Raw genomic sequence first — 26,387 nt, forward strand, 5'->3', positions numbered from 1 at the left:
CACAAACGTGTGTGTTCTTTATAAATCTGGTAACACTGAGAGCATTTGTGTTATGAACTGAAGAATTTCAGTTCACTATGGCAAACACAGGAATGCCAAGTTTTCCATTCAGTTTCCAGGACACTGAGATTTCAAATTCAGGAGAATAATGGCAGAAATGGAGATGTCTCGATGGGTTTTTTTCACCCTTCTGTTTTTCACATGATTTTTCATGTCTGATGCAGCTGATTCCTTACTTCCCCTGTCCAGTTAGTTTTATTCTGGTTTGAATTTTGCTGGTTGTGTTTGAACTCTGAAAAGCTCAGGAGAAAGAGCAAGGAACCATTTGGTGGGAGAGAGGGAAGGAGAGCAAGATGAAAGTGATGGAGATGTCGAGTACTCTGGAGGTGAAGTCTGAACTGTAACAGTTCTTGCTGAAACTGCTCTCACAGAGGTAAAATGCACTGAAAATCTGCCAGGAGGAGGGGTTGTACAGGTATTTTTAGACTTCTTCAGCCAGCCAAGGTACATTTTGAGTGAAAGGAGGGAAATCTAGCATGGATGTGCTGAAGGGAAAGCTGAGGAGTGTGTAGCATGTATGCACACATTCATCTGAGGAAAAAAAGGGAAACGACTAAAATTTCCTTTCCACCATGCTGGGGAATGGAAGGGAGGCAGAAGTGAGGCTGCTGGTAAAACTACAGCTGAGAGAAAATGGGGACTTCAGTAGAAACTAGAATATAAAAGCAAATTTGCTTTTTTCTGTAGAAAAATGCGAGTTGAAATGGTCTGGAGTCAGTAGTGTCCAGATTGCATTTTTGCAAAACAATTATTTTCTAAATATATCTTATGCCTTGAGTGATTGCATGTGTGTCCACACAAGTTCTCACCCTCACTCTCTGCTGCCTCACTGAGCAGTTCCAGAATTGTGCAATACTTGTTCACCAGACCAGGACACAAATCACAGCATTCCTAAAATGACCAGATCAAAACTTAGACTAAAAGAAAAAAATCCAAGATTATATTGGAGAGAATTTAATTGAAGAGTGGTTTTATTAACTGAATGAAAGGCACTCAGATATTCATATCTTTTTAGAAGAAGTCAATATAGGTAAATGTTTAGGTGGTTCTTGTCTAAGTCTTTGACATTGCTATTTTAAATGTAGTGTTAAAGATTAATAAGTTCTATATGTGTTGATTCTGTTTTTATTTGAGTGCTAACACAGTGTAAGTAGGAAAATCTTCTAAGGAAATAAAGAAGAGCATTGAATGAATGTGTTTGAGTATTGTTGCACTGTCAGACTGGTGATTTTCACCAGGAGAGCTGTTTCAGAGCTGTGCAGGCTGCTGGAATTTGATGGAGTTACACTGAGCATCGTGCCCAGATTCAGAAATAAGTAAGGTGGGGGAAGCAACAGTGGGCCCTGGATTCTAAATTGGTGAAATCAAATGTCCAATGAATGACAAAATTGCCTCTCAGGAAAGAAAATGAAACCTGACAACCCACTGCTTAAATTCCTCTGCTGTTTCATTAAAGCTCTTTTTTTCACTAGTTTCACTGCCACGTAGGAATTGTTTAAATTCTGTTAAGTTGCTGTTCAGGTGGTCACTTAGTTTAAGCTGTTCTCTCTTTTTTATGTTTTATTAATTATTTATCACATCAAGGTTCACTTCTGGCCAGGCCCAGTCAGTTCATGTGTTGTGACCCTTTCCTTAAAAACTGGACAAGGAAAATTGCACAATAATGTCAAGCAATTACCACTAGAAATGAGTATAAAATTACTTGGATGTGCTTCCCTTTGCTGTTCAGTGGAGTTGGGACATGAAAACTGGTGACACAGACTTCAGAGGAAGGAGAGGAATGGGGAAAGCTTCTGCTGGTTTCACTGGAATTCAGTGTTCTGTGTTGCTTCTGGCACATTCTGCAGCTGATGTGATTAATTCCTTCTAATTAGGAATCTTGATTTTGTAAATGTTGACCTGTTCAGAAAGAGGGAAAGGGGGGGGGGAGGGTATTTTGTGAAGCAGACAAAAACACAGCACTGAAATTTCAGAATAATTGTGATGTGTGAGACAATTGTTATTGTTGTTGTTATTTGGCTCTAATAGAAAAAAAAAAAAAAGTGAAATCAGAAAGTGCTTCAGATTAATCAGTGCTTCATGATGTGACTAGATGGTGCTTGACACATCAAGTGCTCTGTCACTTCTTCCTGGGATTGGAAAAAACACCAAACTGAGTGTGGTTTTGATTAAACAGTTATTTTCAGTGCTGAATTCTTTTCTCTAAGTGGGGGGAGGGTGGGGGAAAAGCCCAAAAACTTCTTTAAAGTATTGAGTTCACTTTTAAACCTTCTACTCACAGAGCAGCTGCTTGTCCAAGTGTGACTCTAATACTGGTAATCAATGGTCCATTCTGTCTCTGAAGTTTCAATACAACATTTTTTTCAATAATAACTTGTATTTACTGAAACTGTGGCATGTTTGTTTCCCTTCAAATGCAGCAGCTATTCAGCACAGCAGCAGATGCATTGTAAGATGTGATATCTGTGACAATGGGTATATCAGCAGCTCGGTGCTGAGCCAGATGTGTCACTGGGAGCACTAAAAAATTCAGCTTCATGAACTCCTTTGTGATTTTTTTCCTGCCTCCTCAGCAGCAGGCAGCTCCCCAACACCTTCCAGCCGCTTTTTTTTTTTTTTCTTTAGAGTGCTGGGAGAGAGAATTGTAGTTTGTTTCCTTCGGGATAAATTCAAATCTTAATTTCTGTTTTTTCAGTTAGCAACTTGACTCAATTTTTTTATTTTCTGGACATAAGTTTTTTCTTCTGGGTAAGTTTTTTAGCTGACTTTGGTGTGTTTGTGGATACAGATTTCATTCATTCAGCCTTGAAGGGGGAGTCCAGATAGAGAAAGGTGAGAAAAGCAAGATAGAAACTCTTTTTTCCCTTGGCTTTCAGTGGTGGTGGGTGAGGGAGCCCTGACAAGTCTGTGGGCACTCTGCCATTTCACTCCCAGCCCACTTCCACTGGAGTCATCCTTGCTTTTGTTTCACAGCGAGATCCAGATCAGGCAGATGGCTCCAGTTAATGAGATGAAGCATGAATGAGGAAAAGGGTTTTTATACTTGCTGGGTTAGAGGAGAAGCTCTTCATCCTCACTCAACAGGGAAGAAGACACAATACGGAGGAGGATTTTTCTGGGGGTAGCAGCTGCTCCCTCTGCTTTTCCTGTCACTGAATTTCCACCAAAAAAAAAAAAAAAAAAAAAAAAAGCTGGGGTTCCTTCTCCCTCCAAAAGCTGAGGTTCCTTCTCCCCAGGTGATGCTGGGAAGCTGTGTAGATGCCCTGTGGTCGTGTCTCCAATACTCTCCTCTGCTTCAGGCATCTCTGTTTATAACACAGCACAGAGAAAAGGTTCTTCTCTGTGTCCCACATGAAAATGGCCCAGCAAAATGCAGAAAACAGCTTGTGGGGAGCTGTTCTTGAGGTCAGAGCAGCATCTGAGTCACGCTGGGGACCTCGAGGAGCAGCAGGAGTGTGGGCTCTGTGATGAGAACATCATTAGTGACAGGCTGTCTGAGGAGACGTGGAGATCACTCTCCAGTGTGGAGGAAGATAGTTGAGATTGATGTAAAACCATTGTACATTTTTTTCCCCCCCCTGCTTAATCTTTGCTGATCAGAGCAAGACAATTCCATGTGTTTGGTTCTGTTGGTCACCATCAAGATGTGGTGTGGAAGGTGTGTTTAAAAAAACAAGATCTCCTCTCCATACCTGTGTTTGGTTCCTCTCTTTGCCCACTCCTTCTGAACTTCTTTGCCTCTCAAAAAGTCTTCTCTATTAAGAGACAGCTTGAGAGTTTGTCAGATCACTCAAAGTGTCAGATAATAGCTGTACTACTGTTTTTAAAGAACTTGTCATGGTCTAGAGCAAGCTTTGTGCCAAAGAAACTAATAGGATAAATCTGTTATTTTGGTCAGCTTCTTTTCTGAAGGGAAATAACTCCTTATCTTTGAATACAGACAGTTCTGAAAAAAAGCAAAATAGTGTGGCCTGTCACTTGGTGCTCATTGAGGCCACACATGGCCATAGACTGTCAAGTGAGGAGCAAATGCTGGAAATTGTTGTTCCAAACTAAAAATCATGCAGCTAAAGGAAAAGATAGGATTTATCATTCCATCTGTATATAGCGTGGAAAAAATAAAACCCATGAATTTAAAATAAAAAAAAAAAAACAAACCACACCTGATTTCAATGGCTGGGGACAAATCAGTTCCTGGGTTGTCTTAGGGATACAATAGGGAAATTTTGGCATTCTAGGAACAGCTTTGTTCTGTTACCAACATCAGGAGCTCGTGGAAAGCCTTTAACAAATGCAGTCATCCGTCATCTCTTTCAAAGGCTGTTATGACCCATTTCCCTTCCTGTGCCAGGGCAGTAGGAAACGAAGCAGGACACTGGGAAGAAATTTCCCAGAGCAGGCTCGTTTTTAAGGAACATTTTCCTGTTCATGAACATTTTTGCTTTCCCAGCAGACTCTTGCACTTCTTTCTGCTTGTTTTTCCTGTTCTCATCACTCTTACTACTGTTTTGATTTTTGTGCTGCTATATCCAGGGTTCCTCTTCAGAAATTTCCTTGCTTCTCCCTTTTTTTTTTTTTTTTTTTAATTTTATTTTATTTAAGAATATCTGTGAGAAGAATTAGGTAAACAGCAGTGCAAGTCCTTTAGCAACTTTGGTTTTGGGTTCCCATGAAGTCAGTTCCACTAACAGGATATTAACGTACAGAATTATATTTTTTTTTCTATTCTTATTGCTGTTACCCTGAGGAAAACTTGGATTCTTCTCAACTTCTCTCTGAGTGTTTTTCTAGAAATCAGGTACTTTTTACTTGTGCCAAGTTTTTGATAGTTCATGGCAGTTGCTGCTCTCTAGTTGCTCCTTCAGCTTCTCAGGATTTTGGGCAAACTTCAGTAAAAATTTCTGCTGAGCAGCACTAAAAAATGAACACTAAAAATAATACGGAATTATTTCTGTTTGTCAGTGATGTGTCAACACTGGTAGACTTGAAAACAAATAAGCAGGAGGCTTCTTCAGCTGGAAGAGGCTGTTCTAGTGTTGAAAAACAGCCCTTTCAACAGTTCCTCTGCTGGAGATCAGAGCCTGTGTTGTCCAAATATTAAAGAATAAAATCATCTACCCAAACAAAATCTATGCTAGAAGGATCAACTTCCTTTTTTAATGTGCTGTTTCCATCAGAAAGCAAAGTTGGTTTTGAAATATTAGAAAAGATTAGAAAACAGAGTTCCAGCTTCAAGAGTCTCTTACATTTTTCAGTGAGAGTTGCACATTTGAGCCAGGCTTTGTCCATTTTGGAGCTGTCCTTGTTTCTGGATGTCCAAGGAGGAGGAGGAAAGATCAGGTTGGCCAAGAATTTCCTGCCCTCTCCCAAGTGCAGTGCAAAAATGAGACCATGGGAGCAGCACTGGTACTGCTGGATGAAGAAAGTTGGATTCCTTGGGTTAGTTTAACATCATCCCGTCCTTCTCAGACATTTTGCTGTTGTTTAAATGAAAATACTGGTGTTTTTTCAAGTCATTTGTGTCAAATGAAGTTGAGTTCAAGGAATGGGGTTCTGCCCTGCTGCCAGGCTCTGGCTCAGCCTCTTGCTGCTGCAGTGAAAATGGACAAATATACCCATTAGTAGATCTTAAAGCTGAAAAAGTTTCAGTAAATACAGGTACTTTCTTATTGCCATCTCTTATTAATCATAGCATGGGTTTTATCAGTCCAGTCTCCTAAAAATCATAAATGCCAGTATACTAACAGATCATTTCAGCAACTAAAATACAAAATCCTGTTTTTATTTTTAATTTTTTTTTTTTACCCTGGTTTCTTGAATACTTTGAACTTTTGGTTTAAAATGTTTGAGTGCTACATTTACTGCTCCAGACCTTTGTTCTACCCTTTAAAAGCCATTACCCTTACAGTGATTTTTTTTTTTCTTTTTCCCCAGGGTGACCAGATGCAGGTCATGCCTATACCAAGTGTATGTATTTTTATCCCTTTTTCTTTTATTAATTCTCATGACTTTTGCTTTGGTTCATTTTATGTTGCAGTCTAACAGGTCTGTTTTGTGTTGCATGTTAACAAAAGGATTTTATGTTCTGTCTGTGATGTTGTATCCCCAGAGGTGAATTGAGCTGCATGTCTTCTACAGGGACTGAAAGAAGAGTTTGGGTTTTATCTGGGTTTCATCTGAATTTTTGGCATTTTGAAAACACACAAAGTAGTCTGAAAGTTACTTATTTTAATAGAGGCAAAAGGTGACTCATCATCACTGTGTGAGAGACAATTACAAAAACCTTTTCCTCTCATTTCCCCCTACATCCCAGCTGAAAAGAAGAGCTGGAAAGTGTGTAATTTATTTGAAATAAGTCACGTTAAGAAAGCAGAGCACACTGACTATTGCTCATTCCTGCACTTGTTTGAGATGATGCTCTTGGTATCAGCTGCTGCTTTATGGGCCTTAATATTTCTGTTTATCTTCCCTGGATTAAACTTGGAATGCTGTTTGGCATCTGAATTATTTTTCAAAGCTAAATAAAAGGAATTAAAAAAACCAAGACCTTCAAACTGAAGCTTTTAATTTAATTAGTTTTGACCTTTTTTGGTCAAAAAGCTGCTCTCTTTTTTTTTTTTTTTTTTTTTTTACAAGGATGAAGTCTTAGGCTTTGTAAAGCTGAAAATACTTAGGTTTTTTTTTGTTGAGCTGTTTACAACACTTCATCATTGCAGAGTTTCCCAGAAAACAGCAGTGCTGATGTGTGGAGATAATGACCCAACCCTCTTGTTTGAGATATTTGGTAGCCTTTAAAGACCTGGATATTCCCCAAGATGCCATTCCTTTTTCTTCTTTCCCTTCTTTCTCACGTAGCCCAGCATTCCAAAGCTTCCTGTGAGAAGCCCCCTGTTTGTTCTGCAGAACAGGAGATCCCTGTGACTGTGCACATCTTCCCTCTCCCAACAGCTTCTCTTGGATTTGAGAGCTGTTGGAAATTCCTCTTTATTGCTTCCCTGCTCTTCCTGATATGGCTCATGCATGGTGGATATGTAGACAGGCATGGACATGCATGTGGTTGGTATTCCTGCAAGTCTAGGAATAGAGAACCTCAAATGTAAATCAGAAAATACTGATTTCCAAACTACTTTTCTTTTTTACATCCCTGCCAAATTCTGTTAGGTGACTGTACTTGCTCCACTAGGAATAATTTGAACATGAAACATGTTCTGGCTGTGCTCTGACCTGGAATAAAAACCTTTCCCAAGAGTGACTGTAGGTACTAACTGAATAAGAATTCAAACAGAACAGAATTTTGGAAGGATAAATGAGTAGAGCTTTGACAGGTACAGAAATTAAGTCAGGTGCTTTGTTAGGACACCGTCTCTGCAATGTTAAAGCAGTGCTCTGTTAGATTTGAGGCAGTGGAAGGAGAAGGAATGACTCAAGAAGGGATTTTTTTTTCTTCTTTTTTATTTTTTTAAGCTTAGCTGCAATTTTACAGACACACAGCACTGACAAGGCAGTAAAACTAACTTATCCCTGCAGTCATGACGTGGAGCTCTGAGGCAGCAGGTGACTTTAAACACTCCTTCCCCTTCCCCAGTGCCATCTGATGCTTCTTCTTGCAGCAGGACACGGGAGTGTTGTGAGACAACTGAAGCCCTTGGGCACTGGTGTGACATTTACCCCCCAGTATCAAAGTGCTGCTGGCTCTCAGGAACCAGCCAGCAGCACTGTGTCATCATCTAAATAAAGGCACAAGGGGAGCTGCACATGGAGGAAGTGCTAGGAAGGAAAATGGCTGGGTTATGGTAGGAAAAACACCTGAAATTCAAGTGTTGCTCTGCCAGTCGTAGGAGGGGTGTTGATCCTGAGCACTGGAGCCCAGAGGTTTGCTCCAAGGAGGACTCTTAATTTTGCGTTTCAGACCCATTAAGGCAGGAATTCTGGATTCTCTGCTACCTAGGGATGAGAACTGGGCTGTGTGAACTCCAGTGTGTTGTACAAACTAGGAGAAAAATCATCTAAACAGACACAGAGCTTGGGCACAATGAAGTGGACGTTCACTTTTTACAGGACTCCTTGCAGATGTCATCAGTTCAAGTGTTTAGAGATTTCCTGAGTGACTCTTAAAAATTGAGCTCTGCCCACTCTCCACTTTCAAATTGAAGCCTCCAGTCAAAATATGAGGATTTCTGGGGCTTTATTGTGCTTTTTATCATGTATTGAACCTGGCCGTGTGCTGAGGTCACCTGTTTGAAAGCTTCCATTGCTTTATGTGCGTTTTGCATTGTTTTTATTTGCATTTATGTGTGCAGTTCAGTGAAGTGGATCTTCTGCTCAATCAGATTTGTCCTGTATTAATTGCACTGAATTTAAAAGCTTGACTTAATGTGGATTTTTGCTTGGTTATTGGTAAAGATGACTGCTAAGCAAGAGATAGTCCAGCTTCAAGTTACGTTCTTCAGAAAACAGAAACAGCATTACTTTGGGCTTTTTTTTAAATATGGACTTTACCGTGTTTGTAGCTCATATTTTGAAGCTGTTTCCAGATAAGGCATAGGTTAAACAGCAGCATAATAGATTATTTCCTTAATACTGCAAAATTAATTATTTTTAGGGCTGAAATAAACACAAAATTTTAAAAAAGGGAAGCCCAAAACATTCCCAGCTGACACATTTTGATAGACCTGATTAAAAATCTGTTAAATAAAAATCTATTAAATATAGCTCAGGATGCTTGTGTTTTCATGGATTTTATTCAGCTTTGTTTGTAAAGGAGTATGGTAGAGAAATCATAAAATCATACAGTGGTTTGGGTTGGAAAGAATTTTAAAAGATTCTCATTCTAACCCCCAAATCAAAGTAGACCCAGAGCAGCTTCACTATTTTATAATCTTTTGAACAAAGAGGTAAATGGAAATACAGAGCCATGCTCCTGCAACATCTTAAATGAGATGTTGTCAAACTCCTCTTAAACAACTCTTAAATGAGTTACACTTCTTTTGTTCAGCTTAAAATCCCACTGTTAACAAGTGGTATCAAAAATTATCCCTCAGAATCCCTGCAGAAGTTAAATCTCAGCACAGGGATATTGGGGTTTTTCCCACTTGTCCTCACCTACATTAGATAAATCCTTGTTAGAACTTTTTCTAGAAGAAATTTTGGGCACTGCCTGTTCCACAAGAGGAGCTGGCAGCTGTGCTTTAAGTAGGAATAATTTATCTTCTGTAAGAGTATTTCTGCTCATAGCTGCAGGGAGAAGCTGCTAGCCCTGCAGAGTGCAGCCCAAAGTGTGAGCTGAGGAGGACACAAACACTGAATTAACGTGCTGCACTCTGCCTTGAACACACTGCCAGTACAGAGAGGAGAAATTAAAAAAAAAAAAAAGCTCATTAATTCTGATACCTGTGGGAAATACAGGCCTGCAGGGAGGAAAGCTGATGATTGTTCTGTACAGTGAATTTCTGCAAGGTTTGTGTTGACCAGCTGTTTATGCTTCAACCAAAAGTCCTGTTCTCTTGCCGCCACCATCCCCTATTTTTTTTTTTTTTTTCCTTAGGGAATTTACTATTTCCACGGGACTGAAGCAGTGCAGCAGTCGTTTCACTACAAGGTCTGGCTGGAGTGCATAAATCCCATAAAACAGTGACTAGTTTAACTTGTGTACAATTTGTGTCTTGTTGGATTTGAAGTGCAAACCAGTGAGATAACCAACCACCTGTAATTTTTCTGCTGAGTTTTGTGGAAGCCTGCAGCCTTTTGGGGGAGTGTTGCATAGTAAATACAAGTTGCTGTTAGCCACAATTAAATATTCTTAATCCTCTCAGATGTCTTTAAACTGATGTGGGTATAAAAAAAAAAAAAAGACATTCTCAAACTTCCATAACTATTCACTGTGCTGGAAATCTGGTGTTTAGAACTCTGCTTGGGTTTGTCTGCGTTAGTGAGAAAATTAAAACACAACGTTGAACAATGCTTGTTTCTGCCTAAAAGCTTTTTTGCTACCCTTGACAGGTGGAAATTGCTTTAGATCAGAAAGCTGGAACAGCAAAACAAATGGGCTGATAACTTTGCATACAATTCCTTTCAAGTTCCTAAAAGCCTCAGAGATGCCTCCCTTGCTCCCAAGTCCTACAGCAGCTATTTAGCAGCCTCACAACTTATAGTGACTTCAGCTTCAGAATCATTTCCTTACCCCTCTTATCAGAGGGTGAATGTTTTCGCAGCTGAGGGCAACAGAATTGCAATTTGTGAAATGGAAAATTCATTTCTTCTCATCTTCAAACGTGTGAACTTAAGGAGACGAGATCAGGTTGAACTCAAGATGCCAAAGCTGGTGGGAGAGTTGGTGGTGCCCTTGTTGGATCGAGTTAGGTCAGAGATTGCACATGATCTCCTAAAGCAGTGCTGAAAAGGGAGAGGAGCTCCAGCAATAGCCAGAATCTCTGTGTGGGTACCACAGGTAAATTGTGCCTCTCCCAGCCACTGCTTTTGAGAAAACAGAGGTGCAGCTGGGTAAAAAAAAACAACACCAGGTCAGTGTGCATTCAGGGAATTTGGGCTCTCTGAGATGAAAGTTCCTGCTTTCTGTAGTCCTTGGTGTGTGTCCATCCTATTCTTGATGACAAATGCAACAATTTCCAGCTAAAAAAATACAGATATCTGTGGTAAGACAGTGCTAGTATTGTTCATATGTGCATTTTCATATGGAAGGATATATATTTCAGTATGTTTTCCATAGATACAGATATTTTCAGTTTGATAAGAAATTCACATAGAAGGAATTTCTGGCTTTGAACTGCTTGTGCAGATTAATGGAGTCAGAAATTCAAAGGAGATAAGAGTTTTGAGTACAGTAATAAACTGAACTATTATTATTTTTTAAATAAGTACATTTAAGGTTTCCTGGGATGTTCCTACCTTTTTTTTCATCTTCAAAGACAAGAAGTATTAGAACAAGGGTTCTGAAGATGATTGTTTTTAAATAGGTTGGATTTTTCTTTCAGCAAGCTTTTAGTTCATTTAGGTTGCAAGTTTGGATCCTTCTTAATATTAAAAAACTGAGGTGGGATGCTAAATACCTTTTAGGCTTTGAGTAGGAGGGAGAAACCAAAACTCTTCGGGTCTGGTCCTAGCTGCCAACAAGCAGAGGTGGGACTGTCCATAACCTGGCCATGATGTTGGATAAATTTCAGCCTGGTTGGAGCCTTTGCAGGCATTAGGCAGAAGCTAATGCCTAAATTCTGGTTTTAGTCTGAAGGTGATTGTCAGATGTGTGCTCAGAGGAAATAAACTGAGACAAGTGGTTTGTAGGCAGCTTCCACTTGGGTGGCTGAGAGATTTGTTGTCAATGTTAATTGCAAGGAACTACATCAACACTCTTAAAAATCCCCCAAGAACTCCTGCTTTAGCTAAAACCACTTAATTTAAGTCCAGAATCTGATTTGTTAGGTGCTTCATTTAAAGAGTTTATTAGGCATTAGTTCATTATGGCCAGTATCTATCAAGGTGACACTTGAATTGAGGCAGTGGCTGGTAATCTATTGTGGCTCTGGAGGGTGTCCAGAGGTTCCTGTGTCACCTGTGTCACCTCTGCCTGCACAGGGCTGCCTCAGATCTCTGCCAGCCCCTCTGCAAAGGGCCACAGAAAAGAACAAACCCGTGAGAAATGATGAATCCTCACCAGAGCAACAGTGAACAGATAAAAAGATAGGAAAAGAATGGAGTTACGGTTGTGTATCCAAGTGTAAATTAATTTAATTTCCTCTCAGTCTTATACTTCTCCCTACTCATGCTTTTCTATAAAGCTAATCCTTTTCCTTCATCAAAAAAAAAGCCCCAAGTGGCAGCAGTGTTTCAGCTGCAAATGGAAGTGTTCTCTCCCATTTCTGTGATTTCAGAAAGTATCCAGTACCAAAGTCTAAAGCAACATATTTTTATTGCAAACTGGGGTGTTGGAAGTGGGAAATGATCCAAAGAATATGAGATTATCTTCATTGCTTTCAGAAAAATTGTCAATTCATGGGATTGGTGCCATTTTTAGTCAGGGCAGTGTGCTGTAGAAGAGCCCAGTTGGGTTTTTCACTGCAGTTTTAATACCTTGACTGGGAACATAATTCACATGGAAGTTGATCACCACCCTCCTAAGTGGTAAAAACAAGAGTTGAAGACATGTCCTGGAAGATAAAATTAGTAATGCTGTCTTCCATCAGGATAGATTCCTCAATTCCAGCATTTTCCATGGCAAACAGAAATAATGATTTGGGTAAATGTCCGTCAGCCTGATATGGCTGCAAATGGCATTGGCTGGAAATAGGATAACAAAAGCAGCCAAAACCAGGCATTGGGAAAAAACAGCCACTGGAAAAAGATGTTGTACCAAATATCCTGGTTTTATGGTTGTTTTTTTTTTTTTTTAGATAATAGTGGTGTTCTACCATTTTAATTTCCAGTGCTTTGGAGGTCATTCTAAACAAATCTCAAATTTAAAAAAGAAAAGTCTGTATGGGTATTGCAATTGCATGTGCCATTAATATCCATACATGAACTTGGGATGAGCCCAGAAGAGCATTTGGTTCCAAGTCATGTATTCCAGCTCCCAGGAATTACTAGAATAGTAATGTTGACAGGAGGGTCATCCTTCCATAGAGGTTTTACTCTTTTTGTTGTCTTCCTCTTTTTTTATTTTATTTATAGCCACCAGCTAAATACCTCCTGCCAGAACTGACAGCATCAGACTATGGGAAGAAGTGTGTGGTCATTGATTTAGATGAAACTTTAGTGCACAGTTCATTTAAGGTAAGTTAATTCAAAAGGGATCTCTTGCAGCTTGAATCTGTCAGTGAATGCTGCAGGAACTGTTAAGCCTCTTAACACTTGAACTCCTCTTACATCTTCTGCCTGGGAGTCCTCCTTGCCTCTGCTGTGATTATTCATCCTAATTTAGCTCTCAGGGGAGTAACAACAGAGATTGCTTTTTAAAATTTATTTTTATTTTATTTTGTTTTGGTTTGATTTGGTTTGGTTTGTTTTATTTTATTTTATTTTAGTGAGAAAATCACACTGACTGCAACAAGGCCTAGAGTAGGTATTGACTTCATGGCTTTAAGCATTCCACCAAAGACCTGTGTTTTGGACAGGTCCAAAATTTGTTGCTTTGAAGACAGGGTTTTGTTTTTGCAGTTGAAATGATGCCATAGTTAGTGTGGGGGAATGGAGAACCAGCACAGCACTATGCTGGGTTAGATGTACCTTAAACCTGGAGATTTTGGGCACCAGTGGTGGAGGATGATGTTCTCCAGGTCAGGTTTCTGTCCTGAACACAGTAATTGTTTGTAGGTGTTTAGTTTTCAGAGCAGGAAAGGAAATACCATGTAGGTGTTGCTGGTGAGTCATCTCTAAGAAGCAACTTCTGTAACCCTTCAGAGTTCAGCAGGTGCTGACTGTACTGGTGTTTTTTCTGTTATTTAAGGCTGAAATTAGGAGACTTTAGAAATACAAAGAGTCTAAATTGGCTTGGGCTGCTGAGAGCATTTATGATTAGTAATCTAATACTGATAAAACATCTGCTGGTTTTATACATTGACTGGAGAATTTGTAAGAATTAATCATGTTACCTTACTGCTACCAAACCAGATTAACCACCCTTAGTCTTCTAGATACTTGCACTCCATTTTTCACTGCAAGCATCAGCTCCATTCTTTTAGTCCTTCACTTGTTTGGTTGCCAGTATTTAAAATGCAAACTTGTAATTCGTGTTGTGGTTTGAATTTGGCAGCACCCACTTTTATTGAATTCAAGAAAACCTTATATGGAAATATTAGAACAAATATTCCTGTGCCTCAAACTGAAATGAAGAATTATTTTTTTTTCTCTGTCTTTATTGTGCCTTTATGGTATAAAACAATTTATGGGGGTGTACAGGAACCTCCCAGCCTCAGTGCCATGTTTGTCTTCTGTACCCAGACTAAGCTTGCACTGGAGAACTTTTTAGGGAAATAAAAACCACTTTGGGATTGGGAAGGGAGGAGCCATGCCCTCCTATTTAAACAAGGGTCAAAAATAAGAAGGGAAAGCTGAATTTAAAAGTCCAATTTTGTGTAATGAAGCATTAGGATTATTGTTACCTGAAAGGTAAAAATCCAGGTTTGCTTTCTGAGTGCTGTGGATGATTTTGTACTGTGATTTTTTTCTGGTTTTGAAACAAAATGAGACTTGGTTTACGTAGTTATTAATTTTTATTTTTTTTTTTAACCATTGTAAAGAAATGCATATTTAATGGTTGACACAGTTGCAAATCTCCCTTGTAGGACTGAGGTTTGCAGAGTGTTTCTTAGCAGGCTCCTTTTAATCCTCCCATTCATTCAAATGATATTTAATGGGTATTTAAATGACATCGAGTAGATATTTAAGAAAAAACCAAAATATTTTTCTGCTTGATGATGAGCACTGAATAATGTTTTGTATGAAGGAAAGAAAGCTGGTCCTTTTTTTATGTGAGGGGAGTAGAGTTGGGCAGATGTTGGCGTTTGTGCAGTATTTGAGGGTTACAATGGTGTTATTTCAATATGAAACCCTGTGATTGGGGATGTGTAAGAGAAAACCAAGTGCTGGAGGAAATGAATGTAGTTGTTCAGTGGCTGGCACTGTCCAGTGGTGCTGTTTGAGTTTTGTTTCATGAAGGGAAATTCTTCAGCTGAATTAAGACCACTAATTGTCATCAAAAATAATGATTTATTCCAGCAGAGCAGGGGTTTGAACACCTGTGAGCACCCTGCTCTGCCTGGATAGTCAAGTTACTTCTGTACTTTTTTAGTTTGTAGGGATTTGGGGGGAATTTTCTTCCATTAAAACATGTCTGCTCTAACCAGGTAGGTCCCCACTTAAAAGCTGGAAAAGCATACATAAATTTGTGAGTTTTAGTACAAAAGGCTTTATTTAAAACACCTGATACTTAAGAATTTGTAATTCTGTTATGAAATAGCTTCATATTTCAAATGCAGATTACGTGTGGTTTTTTTTGACACAACCAGAGAGGCAGAATATTTAAAGTGCTCTTTATGAAAGCAGCAACATCTGAGGGAGGGTAATTCTCATCTTTTTATGCCCCTGCATATTTGTGAAGCTTTAAGGAGGTACTAGTCTTTCATGTTAGGAGCATATTAAAGGAATAAAGTTTGGGGTTCTTTGGCAAGAGTAAAAAAGGAATAGATAGACAGGATAGTTATCATTCCCATCATAAAACAATAATAGAAGCAAAAGAATAATAAATTATTAAATCAAGGAGATGTAAACACGGTTTTGTATAAAATGTATTAAACCACATGCAAGCCTGGAATGTAGCCCTATTCAAAACTGGCAGTGAAAAAACTTCAGAACATTTAAAATGCTGAAAGTTTTGGGTTTTTTTTTTTAAATAGAAGTGGTTCTAACTGAGTTTAAGATTTTTCAGTGGAGGTGCATTCCCTCCTTCCAGGCTCTGTCTCTGTGATTCCCACTGGAGGCACAGACGTGCCACAAACCCTTCTCCTCTTTTCTCCTCTTTTCTCCTCTTTTCTCCTCTTTTCTCCTCTTTTCTCCTCTTTTCTCCTCTTTTCTCCTCTTTTCTCCTCTTTTCTCCTCTTTTCTCCTCTTTTCTCCTCTTTTCCCTTCCTGAGGGGCACAGAACTCCAGTTCCATGCTCCTTTCCATACCACCACCAAGAAAGCAACATAATACCTGAAGTATAAGTGGGAGAAGCAAAAATGTAGTTGGGAGTAGTTTGGTTACAAAGTGTGGGGGTGAGGTTTTTTTTTTTGTTAGGAAAAAAACAAGTTTCTCACACCGAATGTGGTTTTCTCTGGCTGATGTTACTCCTGTTAGGATTAAATTCTGTAAAAGCTGTAGTTTTATCGGTGGACTTCAAAACCTCAGCAGCTTGCAGTGACCTATTCTTTTGCTGCTGCAGAGTCTTTCTCTTGCTGAAGGAAGTCATGCATATCTAAATCCTTCAAGTGTGTGCAAGCCTCTTCAAAGTCTGCAGGGAGCTGGCACCCACTGGAAAACTGGTGGCTGAGGCTTCTTTATAATTCAGTTGTGTTTCTTTTTAAGGTGAAGCTTCTGTGTAGCTGTTCTGTGGCTGTTGGAGCTGCAGAGGATCTTCTCTATCTGAGAGGCTTCGTGCAGGGGACAGATGGGAGTCTTCTCTCTGTCTTTTCCCAGAGCAGAAAGGGAGAATTGCTCAGTGTCAGATCAGAAAAATCTAGATTGATCTGTGTGTATTCGAGGAATTCTTCAGATCACACCAGCACAGGGGTCAGCAAGAGGATGGAATCCTCCATCAGCAGCTGCTCTGGAGGTCTGGGTGCCAATCCTGGCTGGTCAGGCTGAGAGGATTCCATGTAACCTCTCCTGTGCCCTCAGACCCAGCACTTGCAGGTGTCAGATCAAACCATCTTCCTTCACTTCTTTGCTCCTGAGAAAGGGTGTTTCCCTCCACAGAAATTCTTGTGGTCATTTTGCTCTCCTGGCAGGAAGGTTGTTTGACAGTGGAATTAGAATCTGGTTTATCCAGGGAGTGGGATCAAAGTGCTGCTGGCAGGTTAATACTTCAGGATCCTCTTTTCCCACCATTTTTTTTTTTCACAGAGCACCTGTTCAGACTCCCCAGGTTGTGATCTGCTTCTTAAGTCACTTTACCTCAGCTGCTTCTCTGCTTTCTTGGCACACCTTTGCCCCCCCTGAATGAGTATAAAGTCTGTTTCCAGTCCCACAGATACTTCAGGGGCATCTTCTTGGTGGTTCCTGAGATGAGCCTGTTGACTGCTCCAGGTGGGAATGTCTGTACAAATCTCGCAGAGCTGAGAGAGGATGTTTTCCAGCCTTGGCTTGGTAATACCAGTTACAGACTGGGCAGTATATCCATGAAAGATGCTGGCTGCTAATCAGTCATGTTACACATGTATTTGGCAGCTCTGTCTCAGCCATTTCCAGCCTGCAGGTGATGGAATGAGCTCCAGGCTTCAGCCAGGTATCTTTACATGGCTGGTTTTTTAGAATGGACACAGTGTATGTGCTGCACCTAAGCTGGTGTCCCCTTGAACCAGCAAACATTGGCAGCAGCCTGTTCCCAGCTACCCCTGCTGTCTAGCCAGGATTAGATTATATGCTCCTGAACTGTCTGCAAGGCCCTTTTCCTGCTTTCCAAGGCAATCTTTACTTGAGCAGCAGTTTTTCACAGTAAGTCTTGAGAATTAAGTTGTGTTTGACAGGCTGGAAAAACGGATTCAAGGACTTGGGCAGATTGTGCCTGCTCTTCCCTTTGGAGTTGAAATGCAATTTTACATGATCAGGTTGATTGGTATTGGCATGTTTAGAATACTTTAAGCTATACAACGTAAGTCTTGTTGCAGCTGCTGATTCAAATATGACCAATACCATTAGGTATTACTTTTACCACTGTCTTTATTTTTGCTTCAGTCACCAGTTGATGACCTCGAGTAGAATGTGTGCAGTCCACAGTTGATTTTCTTGATGGTCATTTATCCAAGAAGAGTTTCTCCAAAGAGATGTTTTCCTGATGAACACACTCAGTGGAAATGGGGGTTTATTCAAGCAGTGAAGTGTGCTAGATTTTATGAAGCATAAAAATAGGAGAGAAGAGGGAAGTGCAGCATCTGGAATTAAAACTGTGAGCTGCTGACTTGTGTAAGAGCACACACAGAGTGGATATGTGTAGTCAATAATGATTATTAACTTGTTCCTCAGAAGTAGATACTCCTCCCTTTTATGCCTCTGAAATTTTTCCCTGTAACAATCTTATTTTTAATGCTGATTATTTCCTTGTCATTCTTTCCAGCCAATTAGCAATGCTGATTTCATTGTTCCTGTTGAAATTGATGGAACCATACATCAGGTAAGAGCTGTTTTTCTCCTTCAGCATTTTGTTCTGAATCCCAGAATGTTCTCTTCCTCCATTCGCTGCTCTATATCCAATAATTTCTCCTTTTGCAAAGTATGGAAGCTGTGTATTCTGGAATGCAGACAGGCATCCTGGTGTGGTCAGGTGAAGTTTCTCTCTCAGGACTTCAATAGTTGACTCTTTGTCAATTCTGAAACATTCTCAAAGAGGAAATTATGTAAGGGTGGGGTTTCAAACATTGCTGGGCCCAGAAGAAGCTGCTTGAACACTCCATTTTTTATTCCCTCCAACGCAAAGAGGACATAGGTTGGCTTTAATAGCTGCTGATAGCTCATATGCTAAAGGTCTTTTATATTTTATAAAATTATAAGGGAAGAATAGACATTTATTCAGTTTTTGTGGCAACCTGTGTTCAATTTCTGACCCCTTTTATTCCTGTACATAATTCAAGTTCCTCTGATAGGAGTTACATACTTCAGCATATTTGAAAGGTCTGGACAAAATCATGAGACTGATTTCTGTGTCTTATTCTTTAAGAACATCACTTCAGGCTCTAAGAAATGGTTTTGAGTAAATGCCTAGCACCTATAATTTGAAAATCAGTCCTCTCCTCAATGTATCTTGGATTGGTGTCTTTAATCAGTAACCATGTCTGAAGGGTTGAATAAAATAAATTACAGTGCTGTTACTTTCCCTCTTCAGGCAGACATTGAAGTTTTTGCTGGAGATGAATTAAACAGGTTAAGTGAAGTTGAGCCTTTCTGATACATAAACTCTGTAAATTGTTTGAAGCATCTTGTGTTGGGTGTTGGATGTTACAATTAGGGAGGAGCAAACCTTCCCTAGATGTGATTTAACAGAAATTTTAAGTACTTTTAATTTCTGACATGTTGTTTGTGTATTATCTTTATGAAATATTTCTACTTGGACAAAAAGGTTTGTGTGTTTTGATCTTGTCCTAATTGGTGGATCATAAAGTTAGTTCAGAGTTTTGTCTGATTTCCTGTGATGGAAACTCTCCATGTATTTGTCACTTTTAAAATGATGACTGAATATCAGTCAGTCGATTGAAACATGCTTTTAAAGTAATAGTTGTTTTGGCAGTTTTTACATTGGGACTGTTTTATGTTGAAAAAAATCAGTATCTAGGGTACTTCCCCCTGTAATGTTCACCAGAGCTGGTGCTTATAACATTTAAGTGATGTTTTGGGAAATTTGTGATTTTCAGTCCTGATTTGATGTGGGCTTTAGTTGTGTTTGGTGCTGTAGAACAGACAAATTCTCTCTCCTGAAACTTTGCAGAATGCTTTTGAAAGTGAATTTTTTAATGGCTCAGAGTTGGGATCACTTCTCTTGTCAGGATGACAGATTTACATTTTGAAACAAAGCCCAATAAAAGGCTTGGGCTTCCCAGTCAGACTTTTCAAAAGCCTGTTGCTTTTCCATTCCCTGCTGCAAACTCTCAGATTCTTCACCAAAAATGATGCACTTTGGCACCTGAGATGACTCCATGTGGGGCAAAAGAGAAAACACCAACCAAAAAACCCCTCCAAACAAACAAAATCCCCACTACTGGGTACAAAGGGAGTGGATTTGTGCATCTGCTTCTCCTGTGGTCAAGTGAAATTAGTCTCTGTGCTTTGCTGGAAACTCCCTGCATGATTTTCAAGGAAATTGCTTCACTCTTTGTATTTTAAGTTCTTAACCTCTAGAATAGGTAAATACCTCAGACACATTTGGATGGTAAAAATTAAAGTAATTGTAAGGAATTTGTGATTCTTGAAGGTAATTTGTGGGGCACACAGAATAGGCAAAGCCTGTGTGTTTAGTACCTCTTGTACTATTGCTGACATTCAGGAATCTTTTCTTTTTTGTTTTGTTTTTTTTTTTGCCTTTTTTGTGATAAAGGGCAAAAAGGTATTCTGGCTGAGTGTGATGTGCATTAGCACAGGCTGTGAAGCTCTGACAACCTGTTCCCACTTCAAACCCTGTAATTCTGTAGTCACTTAGAACATAAATGAACTGATCTGAACAATTTCTGTCATTTATCAGGATTTGTCATCTGTATAATGCCATGTCCGTTTTCTTAAGCAGTTTATAAACTCCAAGATGAATCACTGACATTGAGAAACATCTCCACCTTTGCAAAATACCCCAGGATATGGGAAATGTTGTGGAACTGCAATGTCCATGGTGCATATCCCTGTTTTACCAGTGAGCCTGGTACCTTTTCAGGCAGGAGGTTAAGATTTTTAGTATCCTTGGACTCTGCCTTAGGCAGGACCCCAGTGAAAACAAACTGAGAAACACCAGTTCAGAGGTGCCCATTCGTAGAGAAACTTGAAATTGTATGAGATTGTTGAGATCTCATATACCAAAAAAAAAAAAAAATACAAGTTTTGGCAAATTGAATTGCTGTACTCCTGAAAGAGTTTTGAGATTGACTTATCTTAGAAGTTTTTTCATGCTAAGTGCTGGTTGGGTTGTTTTGGGGTTGGTTTTTTTTTGCAGTTTAACAGAGGTCTTAAAGAAAATAATGTCTTTAGTTCGGGGAATTTGTTTTCCCTTATATAATTTATAATCTAAAGGTCAGAAAGACTCTTGGGTTATTTTTTTTTATAGGGAGGACAATTCATCATCTTAAAGGGTGCTTGGGTAAACGAGCTTCTCTACATTAAAAACCAGCTTTTCTTGACGTCCCTTCTCCCTTTCCCATCTTTCCTTCTCCAGCCTAAATTACCTTATCTTTTGGAAGGATTTGTCATTTTATTTTAAGAAGGAAATAAATCAAGTGTGAAGGAACCTCCCTTTCTGCTGTGGGTCTCTGGATGCCTGTGCAGAGCTGCCCATCCTGGGGGAGCTGAAGTTCCAGGGGAGAATCCCTCACTTTGTGCTGGGGGTGATGGTAAAAAAAGAGGGTTCTGGTGCAAACTGACCCTTCTGGCCACTTCTCTCATTCCACTGTGGGTGAAAGGAGATCAGAGCTGGTCCTGCTCCCCCAAATTACAGGTGGGGAATCCAGTGTTGGAGCTGAGAGGAGGCTCATTGAGGGTGCAAATCATGGCTGGAGGGAGATGTTCACTCTTTGGTACCTCGATTGAACTCTGCAGGAACACATCCTCTGCTTCCCACTGACCAAGAGCAGAGTGACCACAGCCCCCAGACCAGAAACTGCATCAAATACAGCTTTAATCCCCAATGGGTGAAGGTTTTGAGGGAATGCTTGTCCTTCATCTTTCATCCAGATTGAATTCCAGTGGCTTTGTGCCTTGCTTTTGGTGTCCAAGAATAAAGAGGGCAGCCAGGAAGAGTTTGATTTGGTCGTTACTTTGAATTTAATTTTTAAACAGAATTTGTTTATTGAGTAAAACTAATTTTTAAGTAGTTCTTTGAGGTGAGGGGGAAGTTAATTAATTGCTTATTTTTAATTGTTGAAAGCTGAAGGAACATTTGGCATGTATACTTTGAACATAATATGCAAAATTGTTTTTCTCCTTTTAACGACGTGGAGGGGGAAGGGCTTTTAGAATAATAAATTTCCTTCCTGTAAAGCACAGAATTCATGGATTTTCTTGCAGAAGGCAGTGGCCTGGTTCAAGTAATCCAGGATAGGCTGTATCCATTCTAACTGGCCTATTCTTGGTTACTTGCACTGGGACATGGCCACAGCTGTGTGACCCAGGACCACGAGGGACACGTGGGATTTTCTGCTCACTGCTCAGAAGAGACATGAAACTGGAGATTACAGGAGTTTGGAGTTGTGATGGGCAGATTTCCTCGTCATTACTGGCAGATTTCCTCGTTGTAAAGCTGGTTTTGAGAGGCAATTCTGTGTGTCCTGTTGAATTGATGGAAAATAAGCTGGGTTTGTCTTTGGGTTTCACAAATACTGAGTCTCTCTGTAGGTTGAGGCTGCTTTGAGGTATAGAAAATTCATGTGGAAGTATGAAATGCTTGAAAACAATTAAAGATAATTGCTTGTGTTCTGCCATTAGCAGCTGTAAGAATCCTGTGGAAACATGCCTAGTGCCTGATTTGTGCTTAAAGTGTTGAGTAGGGTTCTTTTTGAATAATAAAAAAAAAAGACTATATTCCTCTAAATTCTTGCTGATAAGGAAAAAAATCAGTGAGCATAAAACAAAAAAAAAAAAAAAAAAAAAAAAAAAAAAAAAAAAAAAAAAAAAAGATTTTTTTTTTTTAATGCCCTGAAGACAGTATATAAATCTCAGAAAAATGCCAGGAGCCAGTTAGTCTAGAGATTTCAACTGAAGACATCAGGCAATGGAGGAAAAAGCCAAGCCACAAATAACCATGCAGCATTGACATTCAAGTCCAGCCACTAACAAGTAAAGGGGAAAAAAATTCCAAATGAGAAGGAAGAGGAGAAAAGAGCTGCACTGTCAGCTGAAGAAAGCTTTTTATGTGGAGGTAAACCAAAGAGATTTTGTAGCCCAGGATACCAGTACATTTTGGAGTTGCTTCCAGGCTCTAAGTAGGACTTCTCAAAGAAAACTTCAAGGAGAATAACTATCCAGAGTATTAAGATACGTTGTTCTGCCCAAAAAAAAAAAAAAAAGGCAAAGGAATTGTGACTTTTTACAGAGGGAAATAATTAAGGGAAAAAAATTTGGTGAGGCTTCATCTTCAGAGACGACATTTATTATTAATTAGGCATTTAACATGAGTAGCAAATCTGTTGGCCAGATCCCAGCAGGGAAAGATTTAATGCAAAGCAGCAGGAGAAACTCAAGTAGAGGAAGCTGTGAGTGCTCTGTGGTGGATCAGGAGCCCTAAACTGCAGAAGGGAGACCATCCAACTAAAAATGCTGTGTGTTCACAGCTAGTCCTGAATTGGGTGCAGAATCAGGAGCCCTAAAAACAGCCAGAAGAGTGTTTATTGCAGAGACTGGCAAATGCTGCCCAGGCTCAGAGCTCTGGAGCTGCAGCTCTGGGTTGATTTACTGTGTGCTCCTGATGGAGGAGGTGGGTTGTGTTGCAAGCAGCAAAGTTCAGATCCTTGGCAGGGAGTTTGTAATTACATTCCAAGTGGAAATACTTCACTGACAGGGGCAGAGATAGGGATGGAGAGCAAAGAGGAGACTTCTTCTGCTGAGGCTGGAAACACTGTGCTTTAAAAGGGAAATTAGTCTTAAATCCCAGCACTTACTCTGTAAGAATGGTGTTAAGACTCTGAGGTGCCCCTTCTGTGCCCTCAAAAATAAGTGTAAGAATAAAACTTAAGACTAAAGAATCAAGAATTTAATTATTAACTTGGATCCTGCTGGTTTTGCTCTCACATCTGGGAAGTTGGATACTGGATACCCAAATGCAGAGGGACTGCAGCTGTCTTTCTGTCTTTATAAAAATTCAGCGGTAGAATTTGGTGAGGAAATAATCCTACAGCACAACTTGGTGTAGAAAGAATTAAAGGAAAAAATTAATTGCATTGTTATAGATGAGGAAATTACTTGGTTTAGGCCTGGTAAAACACAGGAAACATTGCTGTAATTATCTGGAAAGAGAATGGTCTTGAAGTACATCTGTTAACTGTCTTTAATCCATAAAATGTCACAATTATTTGATGGGTTAGGTGCTGCTGTGGTTGTTTAAAAAAAAAATCTGGGTTATAAATTGTTATCTGTATCAAAGTTTGACTGTAATGCTTATGGGGGCAGAAATAGTTCAGATAAATTTCATAGAAATAACTTAAAAGAGATAAAGACTTCATGGTATGATCTGTATGCTGCATAAAGGGGAAAATTAACATTTCTGCTTTAGTCATTAAGGTACAGCTCCATCATATGTGTTTAAAAAAAAAACCCTTTGCTTTCAAATTTAGGTTTTCAATTTCAATTACACAGTTTCTTTTTTCCTTCTTTTGCTGAAGGCTTTAATTGTTACACTTGAGTTCAAGCTGCTGTTTCCATATTTTTCTCCTTCAGGGTTTTTCTCTGGGTACCTTGAATTTTTTTTTACCTCATACTAAAAGGAATCTAGCAGAATCCATACTATTAATCTACTTTTACATATCAAAGAATGACATTCCTGAAATAACATCAGTCTTGCAATTCCTCCTGAATTCAGCTCTATGCCAGACTTCTCCACTTGAAATTTTCAGTATTAGGGATTATTTGCCAAACAAAAGAAGATAAAATGCTGCCAATGTTTTCTCTCAAACTTTTAATCTTACTGCAAACAAGACAGATAAATATTTTTCAAGCAGACTCCCCTCTTCAGCTTCCCAGTGTATTGTGAGCTTTTCCCAAGCTTTCTGAGCAGCAGTCTCCTTGTTTTGGTATCTTCTGTGAGCACAAAATCATCTTGTGTGCTCTGAAAGGAGAAGCAGGGAGGTTTTAATATCTGCTGATCATGTTTTTGACAGCAGGCAGCCAAGCCAGTGCTAAAAGGCAGCAGAGCAGTGCTGAAGGCAGGATGCTGAAGAGGAGAGAAATCCTGGGAATTTGCCATCTTTTGGCAAAGTCCTCTTTAGGAGATGCTGTAGACTTTGTCAGCAGATTTCAAACCCGGCACTTTGAGACATTCTGCATGGTGCTGTGAAGATTTTTGGTGAAAAAAAAAAAAAAAAAAAAAGTTCTCTGTGGAGCTTGGAGGGTTTGGTGCCTCTCTGTAGTGAGTTAGGACACTCAGCACTTGGGATCTCAGGAATGAAAGAAACAGCCACAGAAGGAAAGCAGGTCCCTGTTGTGCAATTCCTGCTTCATCAGATTTATTCCTTCTGTGGAGCTCTTCAGCTTCCCAGCTGAGATCCAGATCCTTCTAGAGAAGCCCTCCTGTGTCCCTTTGCCTTCAGTGAGGTGTTCCAAGGAGCACCACTGCTGATGATGCTCAGTGTTTGCAGTTGCCATGATCAGCAGGGGCTTGGCAGCCCGTCCCTGCCAATCTCATTATTGGATCTCTACTTTTATCTTGCATACTTTTCTTTTTCCACAGCATTTCATTTGAACTGCTTCCCTGTTAACTTTGGTTTCAAGTGCTGGGATTGCAGGAGTGATTTTGGTTTTGTTTTGGGTTTTGTTTTTTTTTTTTTTTTCCTTTTCTTGAGCACCGTCTGACCCAAATGCCATTGTCATTCCAGGTTTATGTATTGAAACGACCACATGTGGATGAGTTTCTTCAGAGGATGGGAGAGCTCTTTGAATGTGTACTCTTCACAGCCAGTCTAGCCAAGGTTAGTTCCCCCTTCATCTCTTTAACCCTTATGGTGCTGGTCAGTGGACTTTTTGGTTGGGTTTTCTATGGATAATTATTTCCACAGTTGGTACTATCTTAATTTTTCCCCTTCTTTTCTGCTTCTTTGTCTGACAGTGTGTACTTTGTCTGCTAGTGTGTGGGTAAGTGTTTCCATGGTAACACCATCACATATGGGCTTGTCTCATAATGTAGCCTCCATGCATTGCTCATGATGCCAATATGAAAGGCTCACAAGTTACCATGGTTATAGTGAGAAATTAGAACAAAATAGCGTGCGAGTGAAGCAGCACATTAAAGCTGGGCATGAAATAAAACACCGAATTAAACCCTGTCTACACCATCAACCAGTGACTCAGAGACTCACTGGAAATTGGGAACCAGGCTTTTTTGGGTCTGTCAAGGTGCAATTGCAACCTGGAGTTAGAAAATGAGGCCTTTTTGCAAAGCTTGAAACGTCCACAGGAATATTTTGTGCCCTCTGGTTCTGCAGTAGCAGTAGCAGCTCGTAGGTAGTTTGTTTTTTTTGTTGTGGTAGATGTCACAGTAGTAGACTGATCTGGAATTCTTCACTTCCCTTCAGTGTATTGTATTTGTGGTGTCTTGTTTGTAAAATGAAACTGGTTATTTCCAAGTAGTGCTCTAGCATGGCAAGCTCTTGCTCCTGCCTAGTGTAGAGATGATGGGAAGGGACAGAACCCTGATCTTCTGTAAAGCCTTTTTCCCTGCATTCTCTGAACCACATACTGTTCAGTCATGTTGAAAAAAGCCCTAAATACTGCTCCAATTTCATACTGAAACTCTCTGCCTTATTTCATAATCAAAAGATGATTGATTTCAACATAGGGGTTTTTTTCTTGGTTTAAAATACAGGAAAATGGTAACTCCTGTTGTGCAGTAATAACTACCATTTTCAAGTATGTGGTTATTCATGTTTATTTGGATACTTCTTCTTGATCAGTTTATATAAATTGTTGGATTCCACATTGTGCCTCACTTAAAGTAACATTTTTATGTATAAAATGAGAATTTCCCTGGTATTGTACATGAATTTTTTTTATTAATAACATCTTTGGCTGATTTTTGGGGTCTAGTTATGCAATTAGGTAATCTTAAGAGTCTTGCTGACCCAAGTTGCTCCAAGGGCATCATTTGGCCAGAGCCACATCAGGCTCAGATTTGTTCACTGTACATGGAAATAAATCAGCTGGGGAAAAGCTTCATATTGATTTTC

The 26,387-nt window shown here is 39.6% G+C and overlaps 1 protein-coding gene and 1 long non-coding RNA gene across 6 annotated transcripts in view; one reads left to right on the forward strand and one right to left on the reverse strand.

Annotated features, from left to right (window-relative positions):
• Window positions 1-26,387, reverse strand: part of LOC136358081 (uncharacterized) — an 829,601-nt gene that overhangs the window by 761,538 nt on the left and 41,676 nt on the right. The window lies entirely within an intron of this gene.
• Window positions 1-26,387, forward strand: part of CTDSPL (CTD small phosphatase like) — a 79,022-nt gene that overhangs the window by 46,192 nt on the left and 6,443 nt on the right. The window contains exons 3-7 of one of the 5 annotated variants that reach the window (XM_066313770.1): window positions 5,995-6,027; window positions 12,742-12,843; window positions 17,882-17,938; window positions 25,041-25,133; window positions 25,271-25,315. In XM_066313770.1, coding sequence (XP_066169867.1) covers window positions 5,995-6,027; window positions 12,742-12,843; window positions 17,882-17,938; window positions 25,041-25,133; window positions 25,271-25,300 — 315 coding nt within the window. In that variant the 3' untranslated portion in view covers window positions 25,301-25,315. Of the gene's footprint in view, window positions 1-5,994; window positions 6,028-9,604; window positions 9,659-12,741; window positions 12,844-17,881; window positions 17,939-25,040; window positions 25,134-25,270; window positions 25,316-26,387 lie in introns of those variants that run through there. The other 4 variants (XM_066313736.1, XM_066313754.1, XM_066313745.1 and 1 more) reach the window with 4 other exon arrangements.

Source organism: Sylvia atricapilla, chromosome 1 (genome assembly GCF_009819655.1).
Source record: "Sylvia atricapilla isolate bSylAtr1 chromosome 1, bSylAtr1.pri, whole genome shotgun sequence".
Classification (NCBI taxonomy): domain Eukaryota; kingdom Metazoa; phylum Chordata; class Aves; order Passeriformes; family Sylviidae; genus Sylvia; species Sylvia atricapilla.